General features: G+C 44.3%; 1 protein-coding gene across 1 annotated transcript in view; it reads left to right on the top strand.

Moving 5' to 3' along the window:
- Positions 1-25,030, top strand: part of PGAP1 (post-GPI attachment to proteins inositol deacylase 1) — a 65,026-nt gene that overhangs the window by 19,693 nt on the left and 20,303 nt on the right. The window contains exons 5-16 of the mRNA XM_081016420.1: positions 6,094-6,254; positions 7,800-7,852; positions 7,966-8,032; positions 8,170-8,275; positions 9,307-9,362; positions 10,366-10,449; positions 10,597-10,646; positions 17,970-18,021; positions 18,296-18,373; positions 19,484-19,559; positions 19,940-20,013; positions 20,140-20,191. Of these exons, the coding sequence (XP_080872546.1) occupies positions 6,094-6,254; positions 7,800-7,852; positions 7,966-8,032; positions 8,170-8,275; positions 9,307-9,362; positions 10,366-10,449; positions 10,597-10,646; positions 17,970-18,021; positions 18,296-18,373; positions 19,484-19,559; positions 19,940-20,013; positions 20,140-20,191 (909 nt within the window). The remainder of the gene's footprint in view (positions 1-6,093; positions 6,255-7,799; positions 7,853-7,965; positions 8,033-8,169; positions 8,276-9,306; positions 9,363-10,365; positions 10,450-10,596; positions 10,647-17,969; positions 18,022-18,295; positions 18,374-19,483; positions 19,560-19,939; positions 20,014-20,139; positions 20,192-25,030) is intronic.

Genomic DNA, 25,030 nt, shown 5'->3' with positions numbered 1-25,030 from the left:
GAAGGTTTCTTTCAGTGTAAGAGGGGTAAGGTGCCAAGAATGTCTCTACTTGCCCTTGTTGTTTGATCATGACCTAGAAGTGGAGCTGGTGGGTCTTCTTTTTTTAAATTTAACTAAGAAAAGAAATGGCAGTCTTTAGTTTGGGAAGGCCCAGTCCATTCAGGGTTTCATAGGTCAAAACCCTGCATTGTACCTGGAGCAGCCAAGGAAAGCTGTACAGGCCACACAATGTTTCATACAAAATGCTTTTGGAACTTGGCAGTCCTAGGAGGTGAGGTATTGCCTTCAACATCAGCCACCAAGCGTTTTCCTACAGCAGTTCTGTGCGTCTTGCGCTTGCCATCCTTTCTTAAATTATAAGTGGTGACAGTAATATCTTAACCCAAGAAGGAGAGCAGAGAGCATTGCTTTAGATCAGGGGTCAGCAAACTTTTTCAGCAGGGGACCGGTCCACTGTCCCTCAGACCTTGTGGGGGGCCGGACAGTATTTTGGGAAAAATAATAATAATGAATTCCTGTGCCCCACAAATAACCCAGAGATGCATTTTAAATAAAAGGGCACATTCTACTCATGTAAAAACACGCTGATTCCTGGACTGTCTGTGGGCCGGATTTAGAAGGTGATTGGGCTGGATCTGGCCCCCGGGCCTTAGTTTGCCTAAACATGCTTTAGATGGAGCTGGTAAAAAGCTTTCCCAGATTCTGCTATTACTTGGACACTGGGGTGGACAAGGAGTGCACCGTCCAAGGGAGTTGTCTCTCTTTTCTCTGGCTCACTGTGTTTGTCGGTCATAAATACTTCGGTCATCTCTAGATTTGGCTTCCTTGATTTGCCTGCAGCCTAGGGCTTGCTGATCGGAAGGTCAGCAGTTCGAATCCCTGCGACGGGGTGAGCTCCCGTTGCTCGGTCCCAGCTCCTGCCAACCTAGCAGTTCGAAAGCACATCAAAGTGCAAGTAGATAAATAGGTACTGCTCCGGCAGGAAGGTAAACGGCGTTTCCATGCGCTGCTCTGGTTCGCCAGAAGCGGCTTAGTCATGCTGGCCACATGACCCGGAAGCTGTCTGCGGACAAACGCTGGCTCCCTTGGCCTATAGAGTGAGATGAGCGCCGCAACCCCAGAGTAGTCTGCAACTGGACCTAACGATCAGGGGTACCTTTACTTTAGCTTTGAGCTCTGAGCTAGGCACTGGAGGCAGGACTGGGGCTAAGATGAGAAGGGAGACACAGGATGGAGTGGTATCAGCATATGGGTGGAATCTTGCTCCAAATCTGTTAGTTTCAGCTGGTAGCTTCTTGCACCTTAAACAGGAGCAGGGGCAAACAAGAGAAGCAATCGGTGGCATCCACCTTGCCAAGAACAAGGGAAGCAGTCCAAGAATTTTCCTGTGAGCAGCCCTCCTTACAGTTCATAACAAAGTTTCTAAAATATCAGCAGCTTGCCGTTCTGATTTCTAAGCATATAAATTATCAACCAGGATCGCATTCAGTGTCAGGCCTACGAAGCCGGTGTAATTTACGCAGGTGTAAATTGTGCCAGTATGGGACACGGGTGGCGCTGTGGGTTAAACCACAGAGCCTAGGACTTGCCGATCAGAAGGTTGGCGGTTCGAATCCCCGCGACGGCGTGAGCTCCCGTTGCTCGGTCCCAGCTCCTGCCAACCTAGCAGTTCGAAAGCACATCAAAGTGCAAGTAGATAAATAGGTACCGCTCTGGCAGGAAGGTAAGCGGTGTTTCCGTGCGCTGCTCTGGTTTCCCAGAAGCGGCTTAGTCATGCTGGCCACATGACCCGGAAGCTGTACGCCGGCTCCCTCGGCCAATAAAGTGAGATGAGCGCCGCAACCCCAGAGTCGGTCACGACTGGACCTAATGGTCAGAGGTCCCTTTACATTTACCTTAAATTGTGCCAGTGCAACTTAACCTTATTCCAAACATTTCAGGAGTGTGGCTACTGACAACTGAGCCAGCCCAGACTTGGCAGAAGGAAAAGAAGCCTTTACTGTAGAACATTGCTTTTAGAAGGCGGCATTTAAATGCGGGCATTAAACAGCTATAGTTTAGCTTCCCTTTAGAAACCCGTATTTCCTGTACAGTACCGTGTTCTTATTAGGTTTTGCTCCAGGCCTTTGGAATGAGTTCAGTCAATGTGTAATAACTGAAATGTTTTGGCTGCAGGCTACACTGGCAATGGGCCTGAGAATCCCAATGTGTCCAGGCGCAGCTTAAACATTAAACTTAATTGTCGGTTTCATTTTGGGGAAGTGTTGGTGAGCCGTTGGTAACTGGCAGAGAGACTTAGACACAAGGGTTGGTTATTTGGTTATTTGTGACAAGTTGGTTATCTTAGTTTTCTCGTATAAGTGTGGATGCTCTGATTATTCTATTATCCTGATGCCTGAGCTTTGACAGAACTGGGACACTTGAGAGAATCCCTTGAATATCAAAGTCTAATGGAATGACTTGCAGCTTTCTAAACTCAGATTCTTGACTAATGGAAGTATTACAAGAAAATGAAGGACTTTGAAATCTAGGCCACTTGAAGGTTTTACCGAGTGTTTTTGATGCAGTTTCCTCTGTGCAGGATTCTTTTGTGTTAGACTTCTGATGACCAAGACCTCTGTCACCTTGACTAATCCTGTGCATTGTTTTTCATGAGCTTACCCCTCATGCCCTAAGCAGCTTGAAAGTTAGGCAATAGCCAATACAGTGGTACCTCGGGTTACATACGCTTCAGGTTACAGACTCCGCTACCCCAGAAATAGTGCTTCAGGTTAAGAACTTTGCTTCAGGATGAGAACAGAAATCGTGCTCCGGCGGCGCAGCGGCAGTAGGAGGCCCCATTAGCTAAAGTGGTGCTTCAGGTTAAGAGCAGTTTCAGGTTAAGAACGGACCTCCGGAACGAATTAAGTACTTAACCCGAGGTACCACTGTATGCATAATTGCTAGCATCAAGTTAACTGCAGCATGAGTGTAAACGAAAGACTCCAAATGGAGCAGGAGTCCGTTAGTATGGTTGCCATGGTGACAATGAATTTAATTCTCACAATCAGAATTTGGAAGCAGCATCCAACAAGAAGCAGCTGTTCTATTTTGCCCTTTAAAAAATAAAAACAATCTGCCAGCATTTTCTTTTTCTCTCTTTTTTTAATAACTTTTTTATTCAAAATTAAAATGAAACATATTATCCAGAAACATATCATCCTTATTTTCCCCCATTTTTCCTCCCCCCTCCCTCCCCCCACAGAACCCACCCACCCCCACCCCCTGACTTCCCTCAGTTCCAGTCTTTGATTTCTCTAAAAGTGCTGTTTTCTGTATGTTACACAGTTGTGTAGATCCTCAAACTATTTAGCTGATTATTATCAATAAAAAGTTTGTGAATGTTTATTCAAAACCAGCCAAGGAGTCCAGTTCACTTTGTTGCGTCTTCAGATACTTTGTAAAGGGTTCCCATTCATCTTTCAAGTCACAGTTATCCTTGTCCCGTAGCTTGTATGTCAGTTTTGCCAGTTCTGCATAGTCCATCATTTTTTCCTTCCATGATTCTTTAGTTGAGGTTTCTTCAGTCTTCCATCCTTGTGCTATTAAAACTCTTGCGGTCGTTGCCGCATACATGAAGATGTTTTTCAGCTTTTTTGGCAGCTCTTTCCCTAGAACTGCCAGCATTTTCTCGATTGAGCAGGTAACCCCCAGGCTGCCAGCAGTGGCAGAGGGGCGGTCGGCCCTGGGTGCCACTTCTAAGGGGGGGGGGGACAAGAAGGCACCCCGTGGAGGGCTCACCCCGCCGCCCCCGGGCGCGGTGGCGTAAGCTGCCACCATCGCACAGCCGCATGCAGAGGATCCTCCGCTCACGGCGGCAGCGGCGAGATCCTGCAACTGTCCATACGGCGCTCAAGCGGCACCATCAGCAAACTGCCCAGCTGCGCATGCACTGTCCGTAGCGGTGCTGTGCATGCGCCATATGTAGCGGTCCCTCGCATGCACCGTGGGGCGGTTTGCTGGCATTTGAGTTCCGTACGGATGGAGGTGGGATCCCTCCGACGCCACTGCAGCTGTGAGCGGAGGATCCCACTGCCGTCCGTACGTCGCTCGAGTGGCGCTCTCAGCAAGTGGCCCCGTGGTGCTTGTGCAGTGCTGCTACGTACGCCGCATGCGCTGAGGCACTGAGGTCCAGCGCCGAGGGCCTTCTGGCGGTTCCCTCGCTGCGAGAAGCCAAGTTACAGGGAACCAGGCAGAGGGCCTTCTCCGTAGTGGCACCCACCCTGTGGAACGCCCTCCCACTAGATGTCAAAGAGAAAAAGAACTACCAAACTTTTAGAAGGCATCTAAAGGCAGCCCTGTTTAGGGAAGCTTTTCATGTTTAATAGGTTATTGTATTTTAGTGTTTTGTTGGAAGGTGCCCAGAGTGGCTGGGGGGGACCCAGCCAGATGGGCAGGGTATAAATAATAAATTATTATTATTATTATTATTATTATTATTATTATTATTATTACTGCTACGTACGGCGCATGCGCCGCCGGGCAGTTTGCCCCGACACCCTGCACCAAGTTTCGGTTAGCCTTCCCTCGCCCCTGGCTGCTAGGCCAGTCTCTGCCATTGTGTCATTAATGCTGCCACACCTTACAGTCCTCTGACTGTTGGAGTGGGAACTGTTTGCATCATTTCTAAAGTCTTTTTTGTTTAATGACATCTATGCCCTTTTTCGCCCTTTTTCTCTCCCTCCTGTCACTTCATTTCAGCAGTCCTCTCCTCCTCCTTCAAGTCTCCTTTTCTTTCTCCCGGACTTTTGCCTGCAGCCACAAGGGAAGAGTTGCCTCAGCGGTTGGCCTCTTTCCCAACCTCTCATTTATGTCTGAGAAAATGGAAGGTTTTTTGTACTCCCAAAAAAGAGAAATAAAATTCCCCAAAAGGAGAAGTAAAACATAGCATGCTGGTTTTATTACTTAAATATACTTAAATATACAGTCATACCTTGGGTTACAGACGCTTCAGGTTGCGGTTTTTCAGGATGTGGACCACCGAAACCTGGAAGAACCAGAACAGGTTATAGTGGTACCTCGGGTTAAGTACTTAATTTGTTCCGGAGGTCTGTTCTTAACCTGAAACTGTTCTTAACCTGAAGCACCACTTCAGCTAATGGGGCCTCCCGCTGCCGCCGCTGCCACTGCAAGATTTCTGTTCTCATCCTGAAGCAAAGTTCTTAACCCGAGGTACTATTTCTGGGTTACGGGAGTCTGTAACCTGAAGCGTATGTAACCCGAGGAACCACTGTACTTCCAGGTTTTGGTGGTCACGCATGCGCAGAAGCTCTAAATTGCAACCCGCGGTGCACAGACAGGCCACTGCAGGTTGCGAGTGTGCATCCCGCACGGATCACGTTCGCAACCCGAGCGTCCACTGTACTGCTCTTGTTTGTTTAAAAAACAACAACCTGCTTGACATTTACAGTTTCCGAAATTGTGTTGGGAAGTCTTTGCAGCCTGATTCTAAACACATTCCCTCCGAGCTAATACTGATTTTAGTTGGGACTGCTAAAGCTGCTGCCTTAATTTGCATTGTGCGGGCTGATTCACATGTCATCTGTGGATGGTTTTGCATAAGTGGGAGCCAGCCTCGTCTCTGCATTACCAGAAAAAAGGTACTGTTTGAGGTGGTAATATATGGATCTCACTTTTGGATAGATTCCTATCCATTACTGAGTATGTGGGCCTGATCAGGAGTGAGAGAGTTGTACTGAAACCTCAATTATTATTTTCTTTCCAAGTATGCAGACGTGAGAGTGACTCTCATTTGTGCTAACCAAGAAGAATGCCGTTTCTGAATCAGCCGTGAGACTCAAAAATAAGTTGTGCTCATTTTGTTTGAGTAGCTCGCCTTCCTTTCCCTTTTACTGTGTAGCATTTAGCTGGTGGTTTTGATACATATCTTTTTGATGTTGCTGTCCTCAGACGATTCTTAATACCCAGTATGAAAGTATAGCTTTTAATGTACGTTGTGGTTGATCACTTCACTTATTCCAGATTCAGAATTTGGACTTCTCTAAACAAATGCTGCTAAACTAATGTTTAAAACAATTTTTTCCCCTCTGGAAGATTTTTACAGGACGGTAAACCAGAAATGGATTCAGAAGGCTAAAGAAATAAAGAATCTAACAACTCTTTCCGTGGCGGGAGGATTTCGAGATTATCAAGTTCGTTCAGGATTGGCTTTTCTGCCCCGAACAAGTCATCAAAGCAGTGCCTTATGTGTTGTGGTAAACTAAGCACCCATTCTTTTAAAATTAAAGTAATATTTACAGATTTGGGGATAAGTAATTTGCAACCCTAGGGCTCTTGTACACACTGAAGGATTCTTGTTAAAGGTATTGCATATTTAATCCTTGCCCTGGCATTCACCGTATTTTTTGCTCTATAAGACTCACTTTTTCTCTCCTAAAAAGTAAGGGGAAATGTGTGTGCGTCTTATGGAGCGAATACAGGCTGTGCAGCTATCCCAGAAGCCAGAACAGCAAGAGGGATTGCTGCTTTCACTGCGCAGTGATCTCTCTTGCTGTTCTGGCTTCTGAGACTCAGAATATTTTTTTTCTTGTTTTCCTCCTCCAAAAACTAGGTGCGTCTTGTGGTCTGGTGCGTCTTATAGAGCGAAAAATACGGTACTTTAACCGGAGTGATTAAAGTTGTATTCTAGATTCAGCTCTCGGTCCCAGTGGAAACAGTGACACTTGTTACCAAACAAATGTGGATTCCCTATAAGATTAGAAGTGTAATGCTTGGGCCAGTATATAAACGTTTTTCTCCCAAATTCCTTTTCTGATAAAAGGGCCTAGCAGGAAGAAATAAGAAATCCTACTGGACATGACTAAGAGATGGGGCTTGCCTAATTAAAGTAAATTTTTGGATTCTGTCTAAAGACTGCAGTCCTGCATTCAGCTGGCTGAACAGAAGGATCCAAAGAACCACACATCAAATTTTTACATATCCAAGGACACTTTTAACATTCCCCTTCCCGAACAGCCGCTCTCCGTGCTACATAGCTGTCAACCGTCCCTTATTTGGCCGGAAAGTCCCTTATCCCAGCGCCATGTCCCACTGCTGTCCCTTATTGATGATGTCTCTTAAATTTCCTGGGTTTCAAAGGAAGCAGCTCCTCTCCCTCCCTCCCTGCCGCCCAGGGAGGAGGGAGGCTCCAACTGTGTTGCTTGGCTGCCTTGCTCACCCAATAAGGAGTCTTAAGAATGACTGGGGGGTGGAGCTTGCATGCCTTGTGCCGATCAAATCGGCCACGTTGCCTGGGGACTCGCCTTTGCTCAGCACTTCCCAGCGGAGAGGTGATGGTGGTTTTCCTTGCTGCATCCCCTTTGCCGGGTTGCTGCGCTGTGGGAACCACCGCTTGAGGCTTCGTTTGGCTGCTGGCTGGGCTTTCTGCCTTTGGCTCGGAGGGGCTCAGAAGATGAACATACCTGTGCTCTGAAAATCCCTTATTTTGGCTGCTGATCCCTTATTTTTGAGGCTGCTGGTCCCTTATTTTCAAATCTGTAAGTTGACAGCTATGCCGTGCTACATGCCAAACCAATTTTGACACTGAGTTGCAGTTCTGAGGCATAGTCATCTGCTATTACAGGGCGAAAGGCAGAACTTCTGCTGTTCTGTGCATGTCTAAACTAGCCCTTTGAATCCCTGCCGTTGGGATTTTAGCTGTGGGCAGGATTTCAGCAATGTGATTTCTTCATTAAGATAATATTAAATGTTTCTCATTAGTAATTTTTGAAAAGAAGTAACAGAAATCTCTTCTTAAATAGACTTCAGCCATTCCTCGTGTCTGGGCTTCAACAGACCATCTCTCCATAGTTTGGTAAGCAGCTAGAACCAGATTAGGTACCCGAATTGACTCTTCTTTTGTTGCTTGATTTCATTTTTATCTGTAGTTTTTATAACTAGCCTTTTCCCCTTACACTCTTTTTATAGGTGTAAAGAATTGATCTTGGCTACCATCCGAGCATTTTTTGACCTTATTGATGAAAACACTAAGCAGGTTTGTATTTCTGTTGTAAATAGTGATGGTATTAATGTTAATTTGAATCCATATTCTGTCTTGGGTTTAGTATAAATATGCTTCATTGCGACCAAACTTAAGTTAAAATTCTTCTGAAATCACGTGTTAATTCTTAGATAACAGAAGATCCACAGAAGAGAATGCTAGTGTTAAATCATCACTTTCTGAGGCACCCTGCAAAATTATATGAAGAGAGCCCTGAATCTGTTGCTGAACTAACAGGTTAGCTTATCTTTCTTTTTAATACAAGATCAGGGTTGGTAGTGAGTCTAAGCAAAATGGGTTTGAAATAAGCTGTGTTTTCTGGTGAAACTAAACACTGGCAGCTCCTTTTCCTACCTGATGCTTTACTTGGGCTTTTCCCATTTTGTGCACATAGCACCAAACCATGGTTTAGCATTGTATATGCCAGGCTCCTAGGTCTCGGCTTCCTCCCCCCATTTGGCTGTAGATAAGCAGGACAAAGCGAAAAGAGTCCCTTACCATGTAATGATCACAGCAAATGAACAAAGCATCCATTCTTGGAATGAAGGTGTTCCCAGTTAAGAATTCCACCCACTTCCTTCCTAGTCACTTCCGCATCTTGCAACCTGATCTCGCAACCACCCTTCTTGTTGTGTAGCCACCTTATCTGCTCTACGTGACCTTGGACTGATAGGCTGAAAACTTTCCAGGGAGAGAGTGCCTGTTAGCTCTCTCTCTTCCTGTTCTTCACTTTGTTGTTCACCCCCCAGTTCTTCCCAACTTTTGTCTTCAGAACTATGCCCCTCTGTAAACCGCTGTTCCAAATCTATACTGCTCCACTGCTCCTGGGCACCTCAGAATCCTGGTCGGGGGAGGGGGAGGCTCCCACCATTCCCCATCAGAGCAGTACTCCTCAGCCTGGTCTCTGACAGTATATGAACATGGCCTGTGTGTGGCTTCTCTAACTTCTTGAACCAACTTCATACTGCACCATCACCACCACATTATTTTAGGGGGAGAGTTCACAGAACAAACTAGTTCTAAGTTGGTGCTATACTTTCATGTCATTAAATCTTGGGTGGTTTAGTACAACACCATCAGGGAAATGGATCTTTGTATATTCTTAAGCTTATTCCTTATTTGTATGAAGTCCGGTCCTCGGCAGATATCATGGCTTGATACTATTTGAAGTTAGAAAGTGAAAAACCAAAACAGTGGTGGTAATTTTGTAGGAAGTGAGGAAGAATTTTATTCCTGGATGTGTGAAGAGTGATGTTGCTTGATTGCAGGAGAAGTAAACTGGATCCAGATTAAAACTTCAAAATGGTCCTATACAGTGTACAATGTGAGTTGCGTTGATTTCTTCTTTTAACTGTAACTTGTTTAATTTCGGATAGATGACATGGGAAGCTGCCCAGCAGGCAAATGCAGCAACTTAAGGCCTGCTTATTTGATCCCTGGAACTCTTCACGGGCCACAACTCCACTCCACCAGCCAAACTCTTCACTGGCCCTGGTCCACACTCACGTGTATTTTGCCTGCCTGAAATGCTTGTTGGGCTGGAGAATAGGTGTGTGTGTGTGTGTGTGTGTGTGTGTGTGTAGAATGCAGCCTACTGTTGTGCTGCCCATTTTTGCCTCTGGCCCCACTCGCCTCTAGCATACGGCCCTTGTAAGGTGGCCCAGAAGGGAGTTCAGCCTTGGGCTGCTTTGATGAGATCTCCAACCCTAAGGTAAAGGGACCCCTGACCATTAGGTCCAGTCGTGACCGACTCTGGGGCTGCGGCACTCATCTTGTTTTATTGGCCAAGGGAGCCGGTGTACAGCTTCCGGGTCATGTGGCCAGCATGACTAAGCCGCTTCTGGTGAACCAGAGCAGCACACGGAAACGCTGTTTACCTTCCCACTGGAGTGGTACCTATTTATCTACTTGCACTTTGACGTGCTTTCGAACTGCTAGGTGGGCAGGAGCAGGGACCGAGCAACGGGAGCTCACCCCGTCGCGGGGATTCGAACCGCCGACCTTCTGATCGGCAAGTCCTAGGCTCTGTGGTTTAACCCACAGTGCCACCCGCGTCTCCAAACCTACCTTATACCAAATCAGACTCTCCAGGGTTTCAGACGGGTCTTGTTTCCCAGTCGTACCTGGAGATGCCAAGTATTGAACCTGAGACCTTCTGCCTGCAAAGTATGTGCTCTGCTTCTGAGCTTTTGGCCCACCCCCAGTAGACTGTCCAGGACTGTACATGGCTAATGGTGATTGGAAACCATGTCTGCTCAATCCCATTCCAGCAGTTCTCCAAACTACTACAGTTTCAATTCAGCATGTTTTTGTCCTTTTCTGAACAGGAATCGGATGGAAAATACTTTACTTTCCCTCTCTCAGGCCATCGAAAACCATACAGTCATGTCTACTGTCAAAGCAGTATGTTGGTGAGAAATTGCTTTCCTTTGCGGCTTGACTTAACTTATGTATTTATAGTAAGAAAACGATTTAAATACTTTCACTATTTTGTATGCCAAGCTATAACGTGTATTCTTACCTCTCTTTCTCCCCCACATACCTGTTTTATCTATCAGGACACAAATAGTTGGATATATGGCTGTATAAACAGTTCCTCACCTGTGTGGTAAATATATTTTACATTTCATAAACAAGTAAAATAGAACTGTTTGCAGAAGATACTTATGCAAATTACTGCTGTTTTTAATGTTCATTTAAAAATAAGGTTTGGTTTTGTATTTGCTTAAAACGAGTGGTTCTTAGTTCTGTTTTGTTTTCATTTTTGTGTTATATTTTCTGGCCTCTTCCGACTGTTGTGACATACTAGGAATTTAAGCCACCCTTAAACCTGCCTTAATCCACTTCTTGGATTAGGAGAATCCCTATAATCCCACGGTTAGCTGTGTATTTGGCTTTAATGAATAGGATTCCCCTGGGGACTGGTGGATTTTGAACATATTCAAAATTAGCTTAAGCACCCTGCAGTTATATTTAAATACTGAAGAAAGAACATTAATATAGCCATATTATAATATCACATTTAGCACTGTAACAATTTCATATGGTTTATCTAGTACATGAGAAAGCATTTTCAGTGCTCAAAATACCGGTAGTTCTTGCTCAAGGAAAGGCCTTCCAGTATTTGTTTGCAATATGCCAATTTATACATTAACAGTCTTCCATGTATTCCTTAGCCATTATTTTATTGTTTCCACTGACCGGTGACCAAAATGTTTGCACAAAATGGCAAGTTAAGAATTTTTAAATTTTTGGTTTTTTGGTAAAACATCCTTTAACTTTCTCTAAGAGGATGACAACAATATATAGAGGGAGTTTATGTCTGCTTGCTGCCTTCCCTTTATATATTTTTTTTTTAAAAGCAATTTATTAAATTTTACAATAAGCATAAACATAATAAACAATGTAACATTGATCTTAACATATTTTCACATTTTCTTTGGACTTCCTCACATCTCCCGCTCCCACTTTCATCGTTGTAACATTTTGTCAGCAATTTATCATCTTATTTAAATTCTTATATCCCTTCTATATTTCATAATCTTATAATTCTCAGAAGGAACTAAATTACACAGTCTTACTTATTTTCTTAAAAACTTCTAAATTTAGTGGTGCTCAGTTATTTTGATCTAGCATCTTGTTTAACATTCACTCAAATTGCAATACTTTTGTAAATAGTTCTTAAATTTCTTCCAGTCCTCCTCAATCCTCTCTTCTCCCAGGTCACGGATTCTGCCGGTCATTTCAGCCAATTCCATGTAGTCTATCAGTTGTATCTGCCATTCTTCCAGTGTGGGTAGATCTTGAGTTTTCCAATATTTTGCGAGAAGTATCCTTGCTGCTGTTGTTGCATACATAAAGAATATCTGGTCCTTCTTTGCCACCCCTTGGCCGACAATACCCAAAAGGAAGGCCTCTGGTTTCTTAGTGAAGGTATATTTAAATACCTTTTTCAGTTCATTATAAATCATTTCCCAGAACGCCTTCACTTTAGGGCAAGTCCACCAGAGGTGGAAGAACGTTCCCTCACACCCTTTGCATTTCCAACACTTATTATCAGACAGGTGGTAGATTTTGGCAAGTTTGACTGGGGTCATATACCATCTATAAATCATTTTCATTACATTTTCTTTCAGAGCGTTACATGCAGTAAATTTCAATCCGTTGCTCCACAACCTCTCCCAGTCCTCAAACAAGATATTATGCCCAATGTCCTGTGCCCACCTTATCATAGCCGATTTAACCGTTTCATCTTGTGTATTCCATTTCAACAGCAAGTTATACATCCTAGAAAGTACCTTAATCTTTGGTTCTAGCAGTTCTGTTTCTAATTTCGATTTCTCCACCTGGAACCCTAGTTTCTTATCATTTTTAAAAACTTCTTTAATCTGAGCGTAATGTAACCAATCTCGCACTTTGTCTTTCATTTTCTCCAAACTCTGCAATTTCCAATTGTCTCCATCCTTTTCTAGTATTTCCCAATATTTTGGCCATTTAGCCTCCATATTGGGTCTTTTTCGGGCCTTGGCTTCCAAAGGTGAAAGCCACCTTGGTGTTTTATTTTCCAACAAGTCTTTATATTTTATCCAGACATTAAACAATGATTTTCTGACAATATGGTTCTTAAAGGCCTTATTTGCTTTAACCTTGTCATACCATAAATATGCATGCCATCCAAAAGCATTGTTAAACCCTTCCAGATCCAACACATCAGTGTCCTCAAGAAGTAGCCAGTCTTTTAGCCAGCAGAACGCTGCGGCTTCATAATACAACTTTAAGTCTGGCAGGGCAAAGCCCCCTCTTTGTTTTGCATCAGTTAATATCTTAAACTTAATTCTGGGCTTTTTGCCCTGCCAGACAAACTTAGAAATGTCTCTCTGCCACTTCTGGAAGCACCCCGTTTTGTCCAAGACCTGAAGTGTTTGAAATAAAAACAACATCCTTGGCAATACATTCATCTTGATAGCAGCAATTCGGCCTAACAAAGAAAGTTTCAATTTTGACCAACTATCTAGGTCTCTCTTAATTTCAGTCCAGCATTTTTCATAATTGTCCTTAAATAGACTTAGATTTTTTGCTGTTATGTTTACCCCTAGGTATTTTACTTTTTTAACCACATTAAGTTCCGTCTCATTCTGAAACCGTTCTGACTCTGTATCAGTCAAATTTTTCCCCAAAACCTTAGTTTTCTGTTTATTTAGTTTAAATCCAGCCACCCGACCAAAATCATTAATCAGTTGTAATACTCTTTTCGTACTGGGCTCTGGCTTCTGCAGGGTCAAAACCAGGTCATCTGCAAAAGCTTTTAATTTATATTGTTTCTGACCGACCTGAATTCCTTCCACCAACCGATCCTCTCTAATCATGTTTAATAGCACTTCCAGAACCGAAATAAATAACAAAGGGGAAATAGGGCAACCTTGTCGTGTCCCTTTTTCAATTTTAAACTCTTCTGTAACCACATTATTAACTATCAGTTTAGCTTTCTGTTCTGAATATATCGCCCCAATCCCATTCTCAAAACCCCGTCCCACTCCCATCTCTTTTAAATTTCCCATCATAAATTTCCAGGAGATATTGTCAAAGGCCTTCTCCGCGTCTATAAAAATTAGAACTGCTTTTGTATTTATGTCTGTTTGCAAAAGTTCCAAGATATCAATAATGTTCCTTGTATTAGTAAACAGATGTCTTCCTGGGAGAAAGCCGGCCTGGTCCTTATGAATTACTTCATTTAAAACTTTTTTAAATCTAATTGCCAGAATGTCTGCAAATATTTTGTAATCCACATTTAAAAGAGAGATGGGACGGTAGTTCTTAAGTTGTGTCTTTTCAGCTTCCGACTTTGGTATTAATGTGATAAACGCTTCCTTCCACGACTCCGGTGCCCTCTTCCCCTCCATAATTTCATTGCTGACCTCCATCAAAGGTTGTATCAGATAGTCTTTTAATATCTTATAGTACTTGGAGGTCAGCCCATCTGGTCCTGGAGATTTGCCAAGTTGCATGTTCTGGATAGCTTGTTCGATCTCTTGTCGTGTTATTTTAGAATTCAGGATTGTCCTATTTTCTTGTGACAATTTAGATAGTCCATTTTTTACCAAAAATTGTTTAATCTCAGCATCATCTTGCGGCCCTTGGGTGTATAATTTTTTGAAGTATCTCTGGAAACACTTTCTAATGTCCACTGGATTCTGGATGTTTTTTCCATCAACCTCTAAGTTTGTAACAGTATTTAATCTTTGTCTTCTCTTCAACTGCCAAGCTAGCAGTTTTCCACATTTATTCGCCGACTCAAACGTTTTTTGTTTCATTAATTTAACCTTCCATTCAATTTCCTGATTTATCAATTTAGAATATTGTGTTTGATAAAGTTTAATTTCTCTCAGAGTTGGCTGTGACTTCGGATTCACTCTTAATTTCTTCTCTAATTCTTTTATTTTTTCCAAGATCTTATCTTTTTTCTCATTTTGTGTTCTTTTCTTTACTGCATTCTGTTGTATCAAGAATCCCCTCATTACAGCTTTACTTGCGTCCCAGATTATTCTTTTTTCCACCATGTTATTCATATTTATCTCAAAATAGTCCTTCAAAACTTTTTGGGCCTTCTTGGTAATTTCCTGATCTCTAAACAAATTGTCATTCATCTTCCATCTAAAGGATCCAGTTGGTATTAATGTCATATCCATCTTTACTGCATTATGGTCGGAGCAGGTCTTTGGGCAGATTTCCACTTTTCTGACCTTAGGTGCCAGGCCTCTGGAAATCCATATTTGGTCGATTCTTGTCCAGGTCAGTTGGGCTTCAGAAAAGAATGTTCCCTCTCTTCCTAGTGGGTTCTTTGTCCTCCAAATGTCAATCAAATCCATATTGTCAGTCATTTCAAAAAAGGTTTTAGGTAGTCTGCCGTCTTTTGTAACATTTTGACTTTGTGACTTGTCCATGTTAGTTGATACGACCCCATTCATATCTCCCATCATTATGATGTTGTTATAGTCTAGGTAGTCCAGCATTGTCTCCTGCAACTTCTTGTAGAATTCCGATTTCCCTTCATTAGGTGCATAGATTCCTAATATCAGCAGTTTCTCTCCTTGATGTTGTATCTCAATAGCCAAAATTCTTCCATGTTCATCTTTAAATAGGAATTTAGGTGACAGGCTCTCTTTTGCATATATCACCACACCTCTCTTCTTAACTTTGTCGGACGATACAAATTCCTGGCCCAATCTTTTATTTATTAACACTTTTCTGTGGAGCCTCGTCACATGTGTTTCTTGTAAACAAATAATGTCCAATTGTTCTTTTTTTAATATATGAAATATTTTCTTCCTTTTTTCCGGAATGTTACAACCATTAATATTCCAGCTCAACAGTTGCAGAGACATCCTGAACTATCTGGTTATTTTTCAAGGGGTGGTATCTTCTCAGGGTCTTCAGGTTCCACAGATGCTGATGTTGGTACTGGCGTTGCCTCAGGCCCAGAAGGTAGTTCAATTCCTTTTTGAAGGTCCTCTCCGTATGTAGACAAGAATTTGTCTCTCTCTTCCAGTGTTCTCACTTTAACCTTTCTCCCTCTAAAGGTAAAAGATATTCCTTGGGGAAATTCCCACCTGAATGGAATTGCGTTGCTCCTTAGTAGTTTAACAAGTTCAGAATAGGCGGCTCTAAGATCAAGCAGTAGTCTTGGGATATCTTTATAAATTTCAATTCTTCTATCCAAAACCTCCAGTGATTTTACAAAATGTAGTCCCAAAATCTTATCCCTTTCCTCCTTTGATCTCAATGTTATCAAACAGTCTCTGGGCCTCTCCTTCTTTATAAATCTTCCAAGTCTGAAAGCTGACACAATTTTAAAGTCCTTTTCTTCCAAGTTCCAGAACTTGGAGAATTCTTTGGTCAAAAACTCAGTTAGATGTCCTTCTTCTGCCTCTTGTAGTGATCTAATCCTTAAGTTGTTCTCACGGTTTCGCAGTTCTATCATAGAGATATAAATCTGGTGTTCCCCGACTTGTTTAGTGAGTGGTCTTACCTCTTGCTCTAAATTTTCAAATTTTTGTCTGGTGTCCTCAGTCAATTTCCGATTTTCTGCTGAGGCCTCCGTTAACTGTCCAATTGCTAATGCATTCTGTGCCACTTGTGTGGTTAGTTTATTTAAACATTCTGTGTTTTTATCAATCTTTGCTGATTGCGCATCTGCTTTCTTGTCCAGAGCTTCCAATTTTTCAAAAATTTTGTCTAAAACAGAAACAGATGCTCCTGAGGCCATATCTTCCAATTGTAACTGCTCTACTTCGCCCTCTCCCTCCACTTCTGAGGGCAAAGTAGTACTGCCTTCCCTTTATAACTTCCATGTAGAAATCTGCAGAACAGCTTATTTGCTAATTAGCTGTTGTGCAGGAACATCAGACACAGTAAATGTCTGGACCAGTGGTAAAGGGTAGTTTCTGCAGAGAAGGAAGGGAATAAAAGCTTGGGGGGGGGGGAGGCAAAGTTGTTGTGTTTGTTTTAGTTTTACCAAAAGTTATTGAGCTTTTTGGGCAAAATTGGAAAAAACAGACATTTTTGAGCTTTTTAAAAAGTAAAGGTAAAGGTAAAGCGACCCCTGACCATTAGGTCCAGTCGTGACCGACTCTGGGGTTGCGGTGCTCATCTCACTTTATTGGCCAAAAGAGCCAGCGTACAGCTTCTGGGTCATGTGGCCAGCATGACTAAGCCGTTTCTGGCAAACCAGAGCAGTGCATGGAAACGCCGTTTACCTTCCCACCAGAGCGGTACCTATTTATCTACTTGCACTTTGTGCTTTCGAACTGCTAGGTTGGCAGGAGCAGGGACCGAGCAACGGGAGCTCACCCCGTCGCGGGGATTCGAACCACTGACCTTCTGATCGGCAAGCCCTAGGCTCTGTGGTTTAACCCACAGCGCCACCCGCGTTTTAAAAAGTAAAATTGCTCAAAACAACACTGCTGACATGAGGTGCCATACACCCGCATTTTTCTGGACATTTTGCCGATTTCCACCTAGACACTGCTTCCAACAGCAGTATTCCAGTTATGTCTGGGATATTCCAAACGTATGGCAACCCTATTCACTATGGTTTGCTGAAACAAGCCAACTTCACAAATTACAGTTGGAAGATGGCTTATTTCAGCAAAGTACAGTTAAAATTAACCACAGTTTGTCGAGATTAAAAAATTGCAACATGCTACAGTGAATCTGAATTGATGCTTTTGAATTATGGCGCTGGAGGAGACTCTTGAGAGTCCCATGGACTGCAAGAAGATCAAACCTATCCATTCTTAAGAAAATCAGCCCTGAGTGCTCACTGGAAGGACAGATCCTGAAGCTGAGGCTCCAATACTTTGGCCACCTCATGAGAAGAGAAGACTCCCTGGAAAAGAGCCTGATGTTGGGAAAGATGAAGGGGACAAGGAGAAGGGGACGGCAGAGGACGAGATGGTTGGACAGTGTTCTCGAAGCTACCAGCATGAGTTTGACCAAACTGGGGGAGGCAGTGGAAGACAGGAGTGCCTGGCGTGCTCTGGTCCATGGGGTCACGAAGAGTCGGACACGACTAAACGACTAAACAACAACAGTGAATCCAAAATGGAAGTGAAAGCTTCTAAACACTTCAGAATTGTGGCCAGAGTCAAACTTTTTATGTCTTATCTCCATAATTTTAGAATGTGGTTATTGTGTTACAGTTTCTTGCCTGAGGGCATTTAGACCTACATTTTCACAAAGGCCTAATTTGACACTCTGGCCACTGCACCACATTAGCTATAGGTATCAATAATAGTGATATTAGAGTTGCTTTCTAAACTTGCTTACCAATTAAAATATACCATTGTGCATAAGAAACTTGAAATAAATATTCATGAACAACATCTAGCATGGTTCTCTAATCTCTAATAATTTTTATCTTAATTTTCTACAGTCTGCGAGGTGTTGATTTGAGTTGGAAAACTGAATTACTGCCAACAGTTAAGGTAAAAATTGTACCATTTCCTTGAAAACTAAACACTTGTTTGTTTATTCATTATTTAAGAGAATATAAATGTTCTGTGCACTTAAACACTAATGAATCCACTTAAACACATTTTGAAGAGCTTCTGTGATAAAATTAACAGTTCCAGTTTTTCCTTGTGGTTTAAGTGCTCTGCTGGAGACTTCGAAATTATTTTCACCATGATTTTTTAAAAAGACTCAAAATATACTTTTCAGGCCAGTTAAACATTACTTTTGCATGTATTGTCTTTCTAGACTGTGACTCTGAAACTTCAAGAATATCCTTCTTTGTCTCATCTTGTGCTTCATGTACCAGCCGTCAATGGTAATAAGGTAATAGAGAGGAGTGTCTAGTTTGTGTGTGTTTAAAACCAATACCACCTGAGTATTTTACATAACTTTTCCTGAAATGTTGTGTTTTTTAGCGCATGCTATAGCTTGTGATGAGAACTGTTGCTTTCTTTTAACAAATGAGCCAAGTCTTTGCTGTTAGACCAGGCATAGGCAAACTCGGCCCTCCAGATGTTTTTAAGACTACAATTCCCATCATCCCTGACCACTGGTTCTGTTAGCCAGGGATGATGGGAATTGTAGTCCCAAAACATCTGGAGGGCCAAGTTTGCCTGTGCCTGTGTTAGACCATTGATGGATTGACTGCAAGAGTTGTTTGCCTCTGTAGTATCTGGGGTAAAGCACAAACCATGCTTTAGGCTCCACAAGAGAGCCTAAAATATGCCTTAGTTCCAAATTACACATTTGAGAATCTGCAGAACATTTGCAGGTGATACAGAAATGACCACTATGCTTATTTCTGTTTACTAATACAGTGGTACCTCGGGTTAAGTACTTAATTCGTTCCAGACATCCGTACTTAACCTGAAACTGATCTTAACCTGAAGCACCACTTTAGCTAATGTGGCCGCCGCGCTGCCGGAGCACGATTTCTGTTCTCATCCTGAAGCAAAGTTCTTAACCCGAGGTAATATTTCTGGGTTAGCGGAGTCTGTAACCTGAAGCATATGTAACCCGAGGTAGCACTGTAAGGTGATTTGTTAAGTTTATGGTTGAGTCAGCTCTCGAACCCAGTTCTCCTGGTGTGAAGTTTAATACAGTGGAACCTCAGTTGCCGAACATAATCCATTCCAGAAGACCGTTCGACTTCCTAAACGTTTGACAACCAAGGCGCAATTGCCAGTCGGTAAAATCCATTGAAAAAATGGAGAAACGCACCTCGGAAGCCGTTCGACTTCTGAGACGTGTTCGAAAATCGAAGCATTCACTTCCGGGTTGTCAGCGTTCAAAAGCCGAAACATTCAACTTCCGAAGCGTTCGACAATTGAGGTTCCACTGTACCTTGTCTTGGTTTTCAACTTTGTGAGGATGAAATGCTATGTGGACCACTGCCAGAAATTCTAGAAATCACTTTGTATTTCTTTGTTGCAGTTTACTTTGGACTGCGAGTTCTTTAACGAAGCTTCAAGAACAGTACAGCTTCCTGTGACCCACCTTTTTTCATTTGGTAGGCCTCCTTCGCTGCATTTGGCAAATGCATGATTCTGGTTTCCGTGTATTTAAATAATTTTATTTTATTAATTTATTATAAATTTTATTTTATTATTTATTAAATAATTTAAATAATTATTTCTTGTTAAGACTCTAAAGTTAAGAGTTAAGACTCTAAAGACTGAAATCTTTAAGATAATATTTTAGTTTTCTGTTAATTACGTTGCTTTGACTGTATACTCTATCTTTGACTTTCCTCAGATTGTTTTATTGATGTTTTAATATTCTGTACACCACTTTGAGATTTTTCTTAAAAATATAAAGCGGTATAGAAATGAAATAAGTAATAATAATAATTTACTGACTACTTCTGACATGAGGCATTACTTTCTACAGGGCTTTCTTCAAGCAAAATTGTATTAAATTCAACTGGTCTTATTCACAAGGTTCAGCTTCAACATTTTGGTCAGGTATAAATACTGATTTATTATTATTATTATTATTATTATTTCAGGTACATATGTTTTCTGTTTTGGGTTAGTTCTTTTGGGGAGTTCTAGTAAACTAACATGTATTGCATTGTTACATTTGTTTAGATATACCAAGCTTTTAACATCCTTATAGAGAGCCGCTGCCAGTCACTTAAAGGTAAATTTATTTCCAGAAATCACTTTTAAACCAGTGTTGGGAGGGAGGGAATCCTTTGATGTACCTCATTACTCGCATGCTCTTATTTTTGTAATGTCATTCATTCTGTAGTCTTCATTTCTAAGTTCATTTTGTAGTCTGACTTGCTGTAAAATTAACCTTATTTGATTATTATTTTTTGGCTTTGTTTACTGATGTGGGTAGTTGACAGCACAATTCCATGTACTGTATTGAAACCTACTGATTCACATTTGAGCAAGGCACATCCAATATTAAGGCCCACCTTGCTCTTCCCTGCTTTTAAAATCTCCCAAATTTTGTTCGTTTTTCTTCAGTTTTGCTGAGATTTCATAACAGTCTTCTTCTTTTCTTGAAGTATAGTTTCAGTAGCTGAGCTTGCCAGTTCATTACAAAGCACTCTACAATTCAGATCAATTTTTCTGCAGTACCCAAGCTTGATTTCATATTATGTTAACTCTTTTAGCTGATAGATATATGTCAGGGAACTGACATCAGAGCGGGAGGCGAAGGGGAGGCTCCTAGATGATGCTGGAGAAGGACCCAGCAGCAGGGGGAGAAGCAGCTCAGTGGAGGGGGAAGCATTTAAGCGCAACACCAGGAACAAAAGTGGGCAGATGGGGAAATCGGAGAGAGGGCTCACGGACTCTTCACTGGAACTCAGTGAGGAGGGGACAGGTCCTCCGCTACCTACGCCCTCCCTGCGCAGAAGGCTCCCGCGCAGTGAGAGGCGGAGGAGACTGGGTGTCAAACAACTCACATGTTGGAAGAGATTCAAGAAACGCCCACTGACGGATTCTGCTAGTGACTGAGACAGTCATGATGAGAAAGGGCTGTGCAGTCAGAAAGGTTTAACAAGGCAAATTAGCCTAGAGAGGCACCAGTTTACGCACGAGTAACTCATACTCATCACAGCAATCCGTCAGTCCCTGAAAGTTGCTCGTGCGCAGCAGCAGGCAGGCAGCATCATGAGCAAGCCCGGAGAAGCAGGCACCCAGGGGGGAGCAGCTGGAGGGCAAACGCTGGTGGAGAGGAACCGAGAGTTGGAGCAGCATGTGGCCATTCTGACGGCGCGGCTGGATGAAAGGCGGTCTCAAGATGCACAGGTCAGACCCACCCCCATAGCAAGGAAGGTACCGGGACTGGTGCACAAGTTTGGGGGGAAGCCGCAAGAATACAGTGCGTTTCGAACGGAAATAGAGTACGCATTGGAATTGCAGCATAACGATTTTGAAGACGATGCGGCGCGGGTGGCATATGTTGTGGGTCACCTGCAGGACGGGGCCAGGGAATGGGTCAGGCCCCTTATGGCGACGCAGAATGCCGCCATGCAGGACCTGAGGAAATTCTTCCAAGCAATGGACGCAATGTTTTCCACTGATGTTCAAAAAAGTGTGACAAAGCGGGAATTGATGAACTGTAAACAGGGGAGCCAGTCAGTTAGGGACTACTGGTCGCGCTTTGCCATGATAGTTCACCGCCTCGGGTGGGAACTGGGCTCCGAACCCATACAGATGTTATTCGAGGAGGGGTTGTCCCCAACGGTTAAGGATGAACTTTCCCGCGCACCCCGCCCACAGGGGATGGATCAGCTGACCAAGGCTGTGCTTGCGATTGGCGTGCGCCAGGAAGCGCGGGCCCAGGAGAGGCGGGAAGGGAGAGAGCAACGTTGCCATGACTACCGCATTCCTGAAATACCAAGGCAGCCTTCCTCGCCAGCAGAGCCAATGGAAATAGATGGGGCACGCGCGCGGGAAGTTTCAAGCACCAGCGAAGGGCGCAAGAAGGAGGGAAAGGATTGGAAAACCTCCAAGAAATGTTACCTTTGCCAGCGGCCAGGCCATTTTGCCAGAGCCTGCCCTCAAAGAAAGGCTTGGCAAGGAATGGTGGGAACCGCAGGGGGTGAGGAGGAGGTGGTAAAGGAACAGGAACAGGGAAACGGGAACGCTTGGCTGCCAATCAAGGGGCACAACAGCCAAGCCAGCCACCAGTAAAAGTGCCCCAACCAGACCCCCCCAAGGCGGCAATAGCCATCGAAGTGGTGCTAGAACTCCCGAACGGGCACCCAGTCAAGGTGAAAGGGATGCTGGATTCAGGCAGCTCATGTAATTTCTTCAGCAAAGACTTTGCATTAGAGCACCAGCTCCACTTACTGCCTTTGGATTTTCCCTTGCAAGTGACCACCATTGATGGCAGGGAGCTTCTAGGAGGGGAAGTGACACACCAGACCCCACCAATGAGAATGAGGGTGTCCAGGCACTCGGAGACCATCGCCTTTCACGTCGCCTCACTAGCAGGACCCCCAATAATATTAGGGATGAGCTGGCTAGCACAACATGATCCAGTGGTGGCGTGGCATCAGAGGACAGTCACCTTTGGGTCAGCTTACTGCCTGGAACACTGTCTAGGGGGGGAAGCCCCAAGAATGACCGTGGCCAGGGTGGCTGGGATGGCGGTGGAGCGGAAAGGGGAGGTGCCGCCACAATACGCAGATCTGCGGGAGGTCTTCAGCGAGAAAGAGGCAGATAGACTGCCACCCCATAGGCCCTTTGACTGCCAGATCAACTTGCTTCCGGGGGCTCAGCTGCCAGTGGGTAAGCTGTACGCCATGTCTGACAGGGAGATGAAGGAGTTGCGAGAATTTATTGACAAGAACCTGAAAAGAGGCTTCATAAGAGAATCAAAGGCAGTAGGGGGCAGTCCGGTGTTCTTTGTGGACAAAAAGGACACGAATAAACCCAGGCTCGTAGTGGACTATAGAGCTGTCAATTTGGTGTCAGAACCCGTGACCTTCCCAATGCCCAGGATTGACGACATTTTAACGCGAGTGAGGAAAGGCAAAATTTTTACCAAGCTGGACCTCAGGGGCGCATACAATTTGATCAGGATGAGGGAGGGGGACGAATGGAAGACCACAATGTTCACACCCCTAGGTGCCTTTGAGTACTTAGTTATGCCTTTTGGATTACAGTCGGGCTCCGCCTGTTTTCAAGCTTTCATGCACCACGTGTTGGGGTCTCTGCTGTACAAGAACTGCGTAGCCTTCTTGGACGACGTCTTAATTTATTCGGACAATGAGGAGCAACATGTTAGAGACGTCAGGGAAGTGTTACAACGACTGCAGAAGCACCAGTTGTGGGTCAAGCTGGAAAAATGTCAGTTTCACGCCAGAGAAGTCGAGTTTCTGGGGTACAAGTTGTCTGACAAAGGCTTAGCGATGGACCCAAGCAAGGTGCAGGCAGTGCTGGAGTGGAAGGCTCCCAAAACGCGGAAGGACGTACAGAGGTTCCTAGGGTTCAGCAACTTCTACAGGAAGTTCATCAAGAACTTCGCCCACTTGACAGCGCCCATCACGGATTGTCTCAGTAGCAAAAAGAAGTTTGTGTGGACAGAAGAAGCCCAGCAATCCTTCGAAAAACTGAAGAAGGCGTTCGCATCGGAAGAGCAACTCCTGCACGTAGATCTGGAGAAACCCCTGAGGCTAGAGACCGACGCGTCCGACAGAGCCGTAGGGGCGGTCCTTTTGCAGCCAGGGAGGGGCAAGCAGGAATGGAAACCGTGTGCCTTTTTCTCGAGAAAACTGAGCAAGTCGGAGCAAAACTATACAGTGTATGACCGCGAACTGCTGGCAATCTACGCGGCCTTTCGTCGTTGGCGTCATCTACTGATAGGGGCGCAACAACAGATCCAGGTTTGCACAGATCACAAGAACTTGGAGTACTGGAGAACCGCACGAGTACTCAACCAGAGACAGATTCGATGGGCACAGGAGTTCTCCAAGTTTTTCTTTGAAATCCGCTACGTGCCCGGAGAGGAAAACGTAAGAGCAGACGCTCTCTCGCGCAAACCGGAGTACCTGGAAGGAGAGGGGCCGCCGGAGAAACGACACGTGATCCCCGAGGACCGATGGGTGTGTGGGGGAACTTTGGTGGGGAAACGAGAACTAGCCGGGCTGACCAGAAACGACGTGTTCGCGCAAACTAAAATCCGGGAACTACGAGACGGAAGAGGGACCCAAGAAGGGTTTGAGGAGAAGGAAGGGGTACTGTACTATAGGGGAGCGCTGTACGTACCGGGGGAGACCCTGAGGGGAAAGGTACTCAAACAACTCCACGACAACCCCACAGCAGGGCACTTTGGACAGCACAAAACCATGATGCTTGTGACCAGGCAGTTCTGGTGGCCCAGGGTGAGGGAGGATGTACGGGAATATGTACGGGGGTGCGACCGCTGCCAAAGGGCAAAGGGGGAGCGGGCTGCCCCCACAGGATTGCTGGAACCCTTACCCACGCCGGGGAAACCCTGGGAGGTGGTATCCATTGATTTTATGACAGATTTGCCCAAGTCCCGGGGAAAGACAGCAGTCATGGTAGTGGTCGACCTACTGACAAAAATGTGCCATTTTATAGCTTGCTCACATGCTGTAACGGCAGAGGAAACAGCCCGGTTGTTTGTGGAGCACATATTCCGGCTGCATGGCGCCCCCTTGAGGGTTATCTCCGACCGCGGAAAACAATTTACTTCCCGGTTCTGGAGGAAGCTCATGAGCTTACTGCAGGTGGAGGTGGGTTTCTCGACGGCGAGACACCCAGAGACCAACGGGCAAGCAGAAAGAGCGAACAGTATACTCCAGCAATACCTACGCTGCTATGTCAGCGAGAGGCAGAACGATTGGGTAGAAAAACTAGCGCTGGCTGAATTCACGTACAACAACGCGGAACACGTGTCCACGGGAATGAGCCCATTCATGGCCAACCATGGGTGTCATCCCAGGGCCTTCCCGGGGAGTGGGGAGGAAAGCTGGAGCGTACCCGCTGCAGA

This window comes from Podarcis pityusensis (genome assembly GCF_964106645.2).
Source record: "Podarcis pityusensis genome assembly, chromosome: 1".
NCBI lineage: Eukaryota > Metazoa > Chordata > Lepidosauria > Squamata > Lacertidae > Podarcis > Podarcis pityusensis.
The sequence above is the reverse complement of the archived record's forward strand: the minus strand, read 5'-3'. Positions and strand labels throughout refer to the sequence as shown.